The sequence below is a fragment of the Podarcis tiliguerta genome (genome assembly GCF_965153285.1).
Source record: "Podarcis tiliguerta genome assembly, chromosome: 3".
Lineage (NCBI taxonomy): Eukaryota > Metazoa > Chordata > Lepidosauria > Squamata > Lacertidae > Podarcis > Podarcis tiliguerta.
This window is the reverse complement of record NC_139536.1, coordinates 51,116,354-51,129,577: the sequence shown is the minus strand read 5'-3', so window position 1 is coordinate 51,129,577 and position 13,224 is coordinate 51,116,354. Positions and strand designations below refer to the sequence as shown.

General features: G+C 40.9%; 1 protein-coding gene and 1 long non-coding RNA gene across 5 annotated transcripts in view; one reads left to right on the top strand and one right to left on the bottom strand.

Annotated features, from left to right (window-relative positions):
* Positions 1 to 13,224, bottom strand: part of PRKN (parkin RBR E3 ubiquitin protein ligase) — a 582,309-nt gene that overhangs the window by 279,431 nt on the left and 289,654 nt on the right. For all 4 annotated transcript variants that reach the window (XM_083434186.1, XM_083434187.1, XM_083434185.1 and 1 more), the window contains exon 6: positions 4,392 to 4,507. In XM_083434186.1, coding sequence (XP_083290312.1) covers positions 4,392 to 4,507 — 116 coding nt within the window. The remainder of the gene's footprint in view (positions 1 to 4,391; positions 4,508 to 13,224) is intronic.
* The window catches only part of LOC310674722, an 84,791-nt gene that overhangs the window by 3,991 nt on the left and 67,576 nt on the right, over positions 1 to 13,224 (top strand). The window lies entirely within an intron of this gene.

Sequence of the window (13,224 nt, the reverse complement as noted above, 5' to 3'; positions counted from 1 at the left end):
GGATGAAAGGCAATATAATCCATCCATCCATCCATCCATCCATCCTCAGTGGATTTCTGATTTTTCTTCTAATTCTGTTCACGATTGGAGATAAGATTATCTCAGGGTGGATCCACCCCATATATTTAAAGGACATTCAATGCATGTTTAAAGAACATGACACACACCCCATTAAATCGTGGGGACTCTAGTTTCCTGCAAAGAACTGACATTTCCAGTGCTCTTAAACTACAGTTCCCAGGATTCCATGGGCAAAGTCAAGTATTTTAAATGTGCATTGGATATGCTTTAAATGTATACTTGGAATCTGCCCTGAATCTTACAAATGGGATGGGTTTGGGGGTTTTTTTACACCAGGCTATGTTAATGTAAGGGACGCGGGTGGCACTGTGGGTTAAACCACAGAGCCTAGGACTTGCCGATCAGACGGTCGGCGGTTCGAATCCCCGCAATGGGGTTCGGTCTCTGTTGTTCCGTCTCTGCTCCTGCCAACCTAGCAGTTCGAAAGCACGTCAAAGTGCAAGTAGATCAATAGGTACCACTCCGGCGGGAAGGTAAACGGCATTTCCGTGTGCTGCTCTGGTTCGCCAGAAGTGGCTTAGTCTGCGGACAAACGCTGGCTCCCTCGGCCTATAGAGCGAGATGAGCGTGCAACCCCAGAGTCGGTCACGACTGGACCTAATGATCAGGGGTCCCTTTACCTTTATGTTAATGTAATGGGATAAAAAATAGTCCTGTGCATTCCCCCCCCCCCAAGTAGAAACCAACCTAAAGAAGCAAATAAGTGCCCTTCTTCTCACACACAACACATGGCTAGGGTATAGGAAAAATTAACCACCATGAGATAAATTTCAATTTGGCTTGGTTTATAAAGATAAAGTCTAAAACTGTTGATATCATTTTCTTAATTTTTGTTTAATAATTACTATTTTTAAAAGCAAAAAAAAAAAAATATCTGGGGAAAGAGATAAAAATGTTCTTCTCCTGAAACACCACATGGCAACATTCTAGTACCCCAATATACATTGCAAGTGAGACTCAGGCAGTAAAACATTTCCCCACATACCGGTAGTGTACTTCTTATCAATGCCCTGAGAAGATTCTAACATGCCTCTGACATTCTGCATTTTCCTTAGAGCTCTTATCAACATACAACTGGTATTCAGATTTTGCAGATTTGTAAAGATAATATGAATCAGCCTGAAATTATACAGTTATGGAAAGCTTTCCACTTGTTTGAGACTTGCCATCCTGGTTATATTATCACTAGTAAAGTAAGGATCCCTTAAAACTTGGCAAATTGAGAAAAGATGAACAGAAGCTCTCATGATTCTTAATAAAATTCTCATTGGGGCAATTTTATTTTATGTTATTTTTCTGCCATGTTCAGGCCTATGAGCTCTGGACTTCGCTTTTTTTTAAAAAAAGGTAACATGATAATAAAAAACAATGAAAACTTCAGCTTCCTAGGGATTTCTTCTTCTCTGGTAAATAAGGGTAGGTCCTATGTATATTTTATACCTGTGCATCTCCTTGAACACTAACAATAATAGTGCCTTGAGGAACTGTACACCACACAACCTGGTTCCTGAAAGATAACATGAGGCCCTTTTGCTCTCCCATATTGTTTTCATGTTGCTTAACACTGTTGTGATTTCTGAGTCTGATTTTCAAGTGCCTAGGGGTTATGCCAAACTCTTTTGACGCTTTTGTTTTAAAAATATATATTTTTAAAAACATTGGAAATAGTTGACAAAAATGTATTTCCTTTGGGACCACAATATTCAGTATTTGTTTTAAGTGCTTGCTGTTTGCTGAACCAGTTCAGACCATCTTTAAAATATCAATCCATCATCTTGCATGCTGCAAGAGAAAATGTGTGCATGTGTTAACAACTGACAATTCTCAGTTTTTCCTTCTGTTGCAGTTAAGAAGGAAGCACCAAAAGGCATTATAAAGGTAAAGGTACCCCTGCCCGTACGGGCCAGTCTTGACAGACTCTAGGGTTGTGCGCTCATCTCACTCTAGAGGCCGGGAGCCAGCGCTGTCCGCAGACACTTCCGGGTCACGTGGCCAGCGTGACGAAGCTGCTCCGGCGAACCGGCACCAGAGCAGCACACGAAACGCCATTTACTTTCCCACTATAAAGTGGTCCCTATTTATCTGCTTGCACCCGGGGGTGCTTTCGAACTGCTAGGTTGGCAGGCGCTGGGACCGAGCAACGGGAGCGCACCCCGCCGCGGGGATTCGAACCGCCGACCATGCGATCGGCAAGTCCTAGACGCTGAGGTTTTACCCACAGTGCCACCCGCGTCCTGCCAAAAGGCATTATACTTCATGGTATATCAACTTTGGATTTAGCTAGGGCTGCCATACGTCCAGATTTTCCAGGACATGTCCTGCAATTCGCCTCCAAAAATGGCATCCTGGGTTATTTTTTGGAAATCGGGCAAATGTCCTGGAAAACCAGCAACAGGGGTTAAATTGTGCCCAAAATGCCACAAAAAGCTCAAAAACTCAAATTATTGTAGCTTTTACTAAAAAAAATTTAAAAAGTTCAACAAACAACAACAACTTTGTCCTGATTTTCACTTTTAGTAAACCTGCTTAATAGAAATTATAAAATTAAATCTGGGAATAGGGCTACATGCTTTCAAGTTCTCCAGCCCCTTATTCTTTGCAGTTACCTTTTTCTGAACCTTTTTGAAAGAAAAATCTCTCTCTTTATTACTTGGATGGCAGACTATTTTTTATAAAAAGACCAACAGCTCCAACTCCTTCCCTCTATATTGCTTTTTAAAAATCAGATCTACCAAAACATAGACCCCACACAGATGACCAAATTATCCCAGGATGAGCTTTAGTACCCAAAAGTAACTTTTTTGTCTATATCATCCTAAAAAGCAGAGAGAAGGAATGTGTTCAATACTTTTTGTCCCAGCAGCTGGGTGACACTCTAGACCTAATGGACGGCACAAGCTATTGAAGTGATTCAGCATAGTGTGCCTGAAAGATGAATTGTAAGAGAGACAGATGACAGTTTTATAACTCTCAAATATCTGTGAAGTGATGGGCATCCCACTATTCTTTTCAAAGCTGACTTATCTTTTAACCTATCAGAAAGGCTCATTTTCTACAGCAAAGTACTGTCAGCAGACAGTCAAGGCAGCACCAGCAGCACAGCGAAACAGTTTAATGGACTATATTGTGTTGTGCTTGAGATGGAGAAAAAAAGAACATCTATTTATTTTCAAACTGTGTATGCCTTTCCAGAAATTCTCTCTCCCTGTCCCTGCTCAAGACCACTTTAATCATTCAAGGCTTCATACATGCTGGTTTACAAAGTTGGGAATATGTCTTGGGGCTCAACACTTTCCCTCTACCTCTCTACCACACACTGGCTGAAGCATGAAGATATTGGCTTATATTAGGCCAGAGTTGTGGTTTCCTGGCTTGTTAATTGACACCAAGTATGGAACTGTTCCAAGGGACGCGGGTGGCGCTGTGGGTAAAACCTCAGTGCCTAGGACTTGCCGATCACATGGTCAGCGGTTCGAATCCCCGCAGCAGGGTGAGCTCCCGTCGTTCGGTCCCAGCTCCTGCCCACCTAGCAGTTCAAAAGCACCCCCAAGTGCAAGTAGATAAATAGGTACCACTTTATAGCGGGAAGGTAACGGCGTTTCCGTGCACTACGCTGGTTCTGGCTCGCCAGAGCAGCTTTGTCACGCTGGCCACGTGACCCAGAAGTGTCTTTGGACAGCGCTGGCTCACGGCGTCTTAAGTGAGATGAGCAAGCAACCCCAGAGTCGGACACGACTGGCCCGTACGGGCAGGGGTACCTTTACCTTTATGGAACAGTTCCAGTATACAACTATAAACATGCTGTCTTTATGGACCTAATGGGGAACTCTAGCACAATACAAGCCTTGAATATTACACCAAAATCAGGATATGGTGTGAGGAAAGAGTGCTTTGGGGCTAATTCCCAGGTTCATAAACCGGGTTTATAAAACTTAAAATGATTCCCTGAACTGGACCACTGTCTCCTCCCAGATTTAAAAGTGGACCACTTGACATTATTATTATTATTATTATTATTATTATTAAAATGTTTTATTCCAGAATTTCAAAAATAACCATTGAATATGTACGCAACATTTGTGTCCCTAATAGATTGGATGAGGGAAAGCAATGTAATGCATATTGCCAATTGATTCAGTAGCAGGATCAACACAATGATTTCTGTTATAAAACCCCCAGAAATTCTATTGTGGAAAGTGTGATTCATATTCCATTGTAACAAAACAGAATTAAAATTAAGTAGCACACCCTAAAAATGCAGTCTTAGTATTGCCAGGATACTGTGCTTAGCATTCTTCAAGCTGACTTACCGAACATCTGTACAGGTTATACATGATATGCACCGACTATTTGTTGTAATGAGGTTCAGTGCCACAGATGTCTCACTGTCAGAGGTTGGGTGTGCTCCACATTTAAAGTAGAATTCCTGCAATATTGAAGAAGAGATAAAAGGAAGATTACATACTTGCACTTCATGTCCTCTCTTTATCTTAGTCGAAGTGAAGTCTGAGGCAGTAGATAAATCACTACTGCCAGTGGAAAAAGGGGATGCTCATTAGGAATGCTTTAGGAAGGATGCCTCACAGTATCTTTGCACAAGGTGTATATTTTGCTCTTTGGACATCATCTGAAGAAAGAGAATGCATTAGCACTTGCATAGATTGTGTGATGGTTTTCTTGCAGGAATGAGGGATTAATGGAGAACCAAACTGGTACAGAAATAAAAAGGTCCTGGATTCTACAAGGATTTATCCACATGCAGGAAGCTGTTTCCTCACTCAGACCTTACTCACAAGAGTCTGTTGTTGAGTAGTGGATTTCCCCACATCCAGATGCTAATCAAGGTAACATATGTACACTTCCACTTCTAGCTTGGGAAGCATGTTAGAACTAGGGCAAGGCAGTACATGAATGCAGTGGAAGCTAAACCAGAGAATGAAAACTTGTGACCCTTCAGATGTTGCTGCCTTTAGTGCCCTTCAGCCCCAGCCAGCATAGGAAATGGTCAGGGGTGATGGGAGTTATGGCCCAAAAAAATATCTGGAGGGCCATCTATTCCCTATCCCTGGTCCAGGATTAATGAATTTCTGAGTTGAAATCCAGAGAATAGAAGGTATTGCCCTTTGACTAGGCAGAGACAGAAAGCAGACTCCTAGACTCTTCCAGCTCTATTTCTATTAATACATTGTGAGTAAAGCATAACTCTGTTGAAACCATCACCAAACACACCTTTAAGCTCTGAGAGTATCAAGAATCTGGTCTATAACCTTATATGGAAATACAAACAGAAATGTGCAACATGAGCAGAAATGTTGCTTATCAAAAGAAGATGTTTATGTGGCTGTTTAACTGTTGTAGAAGGAGTGAGGACACCCCCCCTCCCCAAAAGACATTACAGAAGCATAAAAAGTTACCCAGTTAAAAAGTATATCACTGGAGAGCTTCTGTACAGTTCTGTACAAAGTGTTGTAAACCCAACAGAATTATATCTACTGCTAAGGGTATGACAAAGTGTAAACAGAGGACATAAATATCCCAGCAACAAAGAACAGAGTTTACTATCATGACACACTGTGCTGTGTGCTGCATTTAATAAGGAATATACTTTTCTTGATGAAAGGGATTCGGTCCTCCCCCCCCCCCAATATATAGTTTACTGTCTCCATACTGTTTTTCGGTTTTTTTACACAGTCATTTAATGTATAGCTAGCAAGCAGGTGTCAGGACTGGTCGTTGTCCTCTTCAGATCACCACACAAACGCTTCTTGTTCTTTTATAACTTTTTATTGTGTATTAGGGACGCAGGTGGCGCTGTGGGTTAAACCACAGAGCCTAGGACTTGCTGATCAGAAGGTTGGCAGTTTGAATCCCCGCGACGGGGTGAGCTCCCATTGCTCGGTCCCAGCTTCTGCCCACCTAGCAGTTTGAAAGCACGTCAAAGTGCAAGTAGATAAATAGGTAGTGCTCCAGCGGGAAGGTAAACAGCATTTCCGTGCGCTGCTCTGGTTTGCCAGAAGCGGCTTAGTCATGCTGGCCACATGACCCGGAAGCTGTACACCGGCTCCCTCGGCCAGTAAAGTGAGATGAGCGTCACAGCCTCAGAGTCGGTCACGACTGGACCTAATGGTCAGGGGTCCCTTTACCTTTACCTATTGTGTATTAACAAACAAACTTATAAATGCTTCATATCTTTAACTATTCTTCCTCAGAGTCACTTCTTTCAGATACCTTCTGAGCTCTGCTTCTCCGTGACCAGCCACCCTCAAAATGGCGAAGGCGCCCTTCCCTTCGCTTTCCCGCTCTTTTTTCTAACCTCCTGGCTAGAGCTGGCTTGTATCTCCCCTCCTCTGAATCTGAGCTAGAACTTAACCCTTGCCTTTCCTGGGAACATTCTGTCCCTCCCTGTTGTTCCTGTTGCTCTCTTCTGTTAGATTCACTGCTCTCCTCCCCCCACCCCCTTGGGGAAAACATTCTCCCTCTGGAAAACTGGAAACTTCTAACTCTAACTTTTCCCTGACAGTAGGAATGCAACTCTATGGTATAATTTGATCCTATTCATTTCAACTAGGTATTTTCAAAATTTGTCAGACCTGTAAACAGCAAGAATCATTTCCAGGAGAAACTCATGCCCACATTGTTCTTCATGATATGAATAACTTACCGACTGCACTACATCATGTTGCATTGTAAACAACTGATGGACCAGAACAGATATATTATAGTGGTGTTGACTACTGGAGTCTGACATGCATTGCATGAACATTTGCTTCTCCCAAAAAATAAAATATTCTGATGTGAAAAACAACACCCCCCTTTTCTGAGTATTTTATAAAAACAGATAATTTAAGTTCGTCTTGCAAAGTTGTGATTCAATCATGACCACTAGAAGTGTTTTAGAATATTGTAGAATATTATTATTGTGCTGTTCTTTCTGAATTACAACTTGAAATTGAGTCTAAGAGTCTAAGAAAAAGTCTAATGCTGTGAAAACCCAGTAAAAAGGATAAAAGAATGAAAGCACACAATTTCTTCCTCTCCTTCTATTTTGCCCTAATAACATTTATCTGGATATTTATCAAGACTTTGGGATCATTGACTTTGGGATTTGGTGTCAATGCTAATGGTTAATGACTTGCAGTTTCACCAAAATGCTCATAAAATCTGTGTTCACACATTGATATCACCTACATTTCCTTGAACATCTTTTTTTTTATTCCTGCAGGGGTGTAATAAAACTGGTAAAGATATGGTTCTGTATCATGAACCTGATATGAATTTTAAAGTTGGAGAATTTAAAAAGACAACTTTGTCCAATAATCTGTCCTTCTGCCATGATTATTAAAATTATACATCTGTTAAGAATAATTTAGATATTTGTAGGCTACAATCCTATGCACTCACTTAAGTGGGAATAACTCTCATGGAACTTGATGTGGCTTACTTCTGAGTAAGGTAAAAGGTAAAGCTAAAGGAACCCCTGGATGGTTAAGTCCAGTCAAATTCAACTATGCGGTGCAGAGCTTATTTCCGCTTTCAGGCCGAGGGAGCTGGTGTTTGTCCGCATACAGTTTTTCCGGGTCACGTGGCCAGCGTGACAAAACCACTTCTGGTGTATGGAATACTGTGACAAGTGCCAGAGTGCACGGAAATGCCGTTTACCTTCCCACCACAGCGATACCTATTTATCTACTCACGCTGGTATGCTTTCGGACTGTAGGATGCACTGTTAATGTCATTCCCATGGCAAGAGTGGAGCTAATGGCCCTCGAGTCCCTTTCAGATAAACAGATTAGTAACAGAATACGCTGTAACTACGGTGAACGGCTAGGCATTTAATCATTAATATGATTTAGATACGAAGTTTAAATTAATATAATATGGCTCTAGTTTGGGGGGAGTTACAGAGCAATCCTAAGTGGGGTTGGGGAGCAGTGCAGGGATGGATCCATTGCTGAATCACAAGCCCTGTGAGCTTGCACCAGTCAAAGCAGAACAGGAGTGTGTAAGAGCAGTTTTTCTTTCTTTTTCACTATGCCAGCTCCAGGCTGGCATAGCTGAGGGAACAAAGAATTGAGTCCCTTGGGGGATGCAAAGGCTTTGAGTGCAGCAGATCCAAAGCTGCTGGTACACTATCCCCATCTCTCAAATGTGCCATATAATGGCTTTCTGCCTACTTCTGCTGGCAAGAGAACCACCAGCGGTAACTTTCCACCTGTCTGGGCACAGCTGAGGCCTCTGCCATCAGAAACATTCCTTTCCACTGGATAGGTATCATTCTGCAATATTAAGCCCTTTCTATCATCAACACCATTGGCAGAGTTTCCTGCTACGCCCAAAGCAATTCCCACCGAACCTGTGCTATTATTTCCGACAAGCTTCTTTTATTAGCATGGAAGGAAATTATGACACGTAAGAAGCTACCACATTTCTTACACATGGATATTCCATTAAGTTGTAGTTAGCTACATTGCTGTCTCCAGAGACCAGATATTATAACTTTCATCATTAGTAATTAATCTGCATTTTGGAAAAAATGTTGCTAATTATTTTTGAATTCTAATTGTGTGTGCTCTCTGTGTAGAATGCTGTGCAAGTTATTAACAGAAAGGAAATTATTAGTTCTTGTAAAGCAGCCAATAGATGTACGTTGTGTGCATAATCCTTTTTTGTTTGTTTTTAAAGGACAATATTGCCATAAAAAGCATGATTACCAAATATACAAGTAACATTTCTCCCCAAAATTAAATCCAGATAATATTTGTTTGCTGATTAACAGGCTGGCTACAAACCTCAAAGAACTTAATCCATTGTAGTACAGTTAACTCTCAAACTATCCAGGCTCTTGGTCTGTATGCAGTTAGCATTTTGCTTCAATGAAGTAACCCTCTATTTTCTATGCAGTACTTGGAAGAACAGGCTAACACGCTAGAAGTGTGTGTGTGTGTGTGTGTGCGTGTGTGTGAAAGAGAGAGAGAGAGAGAGAGAGAGAGAGAACTCACCCATCAACTCTCCCTCTAGCTTGATTCAAAATACTCGCTGTTAAACAACCTATTTTTTGAAACACTTATAACAGATTTGTTTGACTTTCAAGCCTGTTCCAATATTCAGTCCTGTCATGCTCCCATCCCTAAGACACAGGGAGGGTTCAAGTCTAAGACTCACTCCCTTATCCCATCCCCACCTACCACTGAAGTCAAGCCCTTCTGGTCACCTTTGGGGCGTCACACCTGAGACCCCCAAAGAGTCACTTTCAGACTTAGTTTATTATCCAAAGCCTCATGCACCGAGTCCGGGAAAAGGAAGTATGATTAAATTGCATGTAGAATCATAACTTCCCCTCTGTGGCCTAGCACCTCATTCAGAAATATTTTTTAAAGTGTTCTCATACATTTCTCACCCCCGCTCCCCGTTCGCTCTCTCCCACAAAGGTCAGAGTTGATCTATTAACTGAGACCAAGCGTACTGGATCTGGACAGCCTTGATGAAGAACTGGCAAAGGAGTCTGAGCCCAAAGAGCTTTTATCATGAATAGCAGGTCTTTTCTCCGACTTCGCCAGAGGCATTCTGAAAAGGGCAGTGGGTTCAGTCAGTCAGCACACAGACAGAAAGCAGATATTGGAGAGAGACACTCACATTGCTCTATTGTCGATGGTCATATTCAATTTTTTGTGCACTTTCAAAGCCTTTATATTGAGCTACCCAGGAACTTACTGCTGCCTGCTTACTTGGAATTGCTTTGACTAAACTTGGAGATATACATTATTATCAGCAGTAATAGTACAACTTGTTATGTAACATTTTTGCCCACCTGAGTCACTGTATTCCCTCTCACTACATCAAGAATGGGAAATCTGGTGCTCTTCAGATGTTGTCAGACTACAGCTCCCACCTTCAGTTATGATGGGCCATGCTGGTGGGACTTGGAGTCCTGCAATATCTGGAGGACCAGAGGTTTCCTAGTTCCTCCCTACATTTTTTTCAAATGAAATTTTGTGGAATTTCACAAGTTAAGCAATGGGGCAAGGAGAGTGTCTTGGGGCAACAAGAATTTTAAAAAAATACTTCTGCCTCAAAACAGTTTACAATCTCAAATAAAAAACAACTCTGGTCAGCAACCTTGCAGCTGCATTTTGAACCATGCTCTCTGGAACCCTGCCCACCATGGCTAATTCAAGCTAGAGGGGAGTGGGGGTTATCTTTTGGGAAGCCCTCCGTGGACCCTGAGGTACTTGACAACTACTGATCACCTCCTAGGCCATGTTCAACATCCTTTTAATGTACAAAGCCCTGAACAACTCAGTCATGTTACCTGAAAGACCACCTGGACTGTAAGAGCATTTATATCATCTGGAGAAATTCTACTTGTGCTATCACACCATACAGAGTCTCATAGGGCAGTGACCCAAAAACGGGCATTTTCTGCTGTGGCCCCTGTACTGTAGAATGCTCTTGCCTCTCTGCCTTATGTGAAGCAGCAATTGTGAATTGTTTCAAACATCTTGCGAAGACTTATCTTTTTGCCCATGCTTTCCTTGATCCACAAGAATGGACCCTGGTTTATGTGTCTGAATTTCTGTTCCATTTGCTTTCATATTTCCGTATTATTGCTTCGAGGTTCTGTTTTCCCTTGAATGATTTATTGCTTATATTTTAGACTCTGCACCACTGAATATTTTTGAAATATTACGCAGTTTACTAAGCCTTTTAAATATACGAAGTGTCTGCTACAGAGGGGTTTTGGACATGCTTCTCCTGGGGAAGAGTCATTAGCTCAGTGGCAGAGCATCTGCTTTGCATGCAGAAGGTCTCACTCAATTCCTGGCATCTCCAGGAAGGGCCAAGAGAGACCTCTTTCTGAAACCCTGGAGAAGCACTGCCAGTCTGTGTATAGATAATCCTGAGATAGATGGACCAACAGCCCTACTTGGTGTAAGCATCCTGTGATGGTTCATCCCAGTCCTCCTCTCTAGACAAGTTATACCACAAATATATATTTCCCCCGTTCTCTCTACCAGTATCATTTGATGTAGTTAGAAAAATTGAAGCCATGATTAAACCCATTTTCAACTGTCCGCATCTTCCTTTTGCATACCTGGGCAATATGACACGAAAATTGCAAAACCATAGCTAGAGGTCATAGTTTGTTGAATCCAGTCTGAATTATTTGAGGAGGTAAGTGCCAGCAATAAAATTTAGGTCACGATTCATCCTAGCTGTATTGAACCCAACCCACTGCATTAACATATAGATTGTTAAAGATATGTATGGTCTAATATGAGCTACAAATAAAGCTTGGCATCAAAGAAGCTATTTAAAATGTATCTGCATCATCTTTTGCTAGACATCGCTGCTGATTTTCAGGTCTTACATGTATATATCAGCCCTCAAAGTAGAATCCAACTGTTCAATTTTATTATCAAGTGTTTCCTGTAGAGAAACCATCCATTCCTCCAGGCTTAATTTCCACAGGCAATCAGATTTGAATTTGTATGCCAATTTAAGACTCCAAAGGGGCTCCATGAAGGAAAAGTTCAAATACACTAACAGACTGAGTCCTCTGGCAATGTCTCACTTAGAAGAGGAAAAGAAACACTTTATTGTTAGATCTGTGTGCCCTTCCCTTTTCAAACAAACTAACCAAGCCTTCACGAAAAGGCCACTGATCAAAGCCACATAATAATTAAACAAGTACACTAAAATAGGAAAGGAAACTATAACATTGGTGAACTGATCTACACAACAACGCATATCCATATAATCATATTTCTCAAAGAGATTCAAGTGAACATAATCTAGAAAAGAAACTTAATACATGCAATGTCATCCAGCCATTTTCCTCCACCCATCCCCAGCTGCCTTGTATCCCTTGAATAACTAGTCACAATAATTCAAACTGTATCAGAGATAGTGAATCTGGGATTGCATATAAATTCAAAGTCTTTTATGTTATTTTGACACTCAGGGTGTGTTATTTCATCTAGTTCAGAGGGGTTTACAAAGGAAACAAACAAACAAAAACCCATGATGTATGCTTTTTAAAAATGGGCAGAGAAACTTCTGCAGACTATGCTAACCAGCAGTTTTTGATACTGTGGCCTTTGATGACATACCACTCTGTTTTCATAGTTCCAGCAAAAGGAGTTTTTCTGCTAGATCAGGCATGGGAAACGTGTGGACTACAACTCCCTCCATCCTTGACTATTTGCCATGCTGGCTGGGAATGATGATAGTTAAGAGTCCAACTATACTTGTTCCCCATTACTGTTCTAGATAAACCATAAAGTATGCTAGGTGGATTGCATTCAGTTTAGGGGGACAGATAAGTTATTACTCAAACCTGGTACAAGAAGGTTTTCAGTATGTCCTTATGAGTTGGTATCTGACTCATGTCTTCTGATGCCAATAACTCTTCACTTTATTCAACTGTGTAACCCATACCCACCCACCCATATTGCTACTTTAAAATTAATAAATAAAATAGGATAAACCCTACAATAGTAGGGATCATGTATGATTGTTTGAAAAGACAAATATCCCAGTGATGTTCTTTTCAGTTCTTAGAACAGTTCAAAATTGTCATTTCAAAATTTATTAGCATTGTACAAAAGACAATGCATATTTTATGAAAGAGAAAATTGGGTTTTTTTGTTATATCATACTTTTTTGCTGGACTGGGAATGACTTTGACTTCTATCAAAGTTTTGCTTAATGGGAAAATATTGTATTACTTGTCTTCCCCTTTTCATTCTTTTCTTCCAAGATTTCTTTCAATATGGTCAGAAGTAATCTTACTTCAAGGTGTGTGTGTATTTCTACCGTGGCAGAATATTCATTTTATATAGCACATCATGAGGCCCTAGAATTATTAACAAAATTGACTTTTCTTGTTGACAAGCAGGGGTAAGAATATTTTCCCCTTATTCTAATTCACTAATTATTATTAGTGAATTAATTCACTAATTATTCTAATTCACTCTGTCCTATATCTGGCGCTCCTAGGTCAGTGAAATCCTATACAGATCTACTTAGTAAGCTCCACTGAATATAATTGAACTTACCAGTGCTTTTTTTCTAAAAATAAATGTTTAGGGGTACTCTCATTTTGACTCAAGAAAATCACCATTTTATAGTTCAAATCAGGAA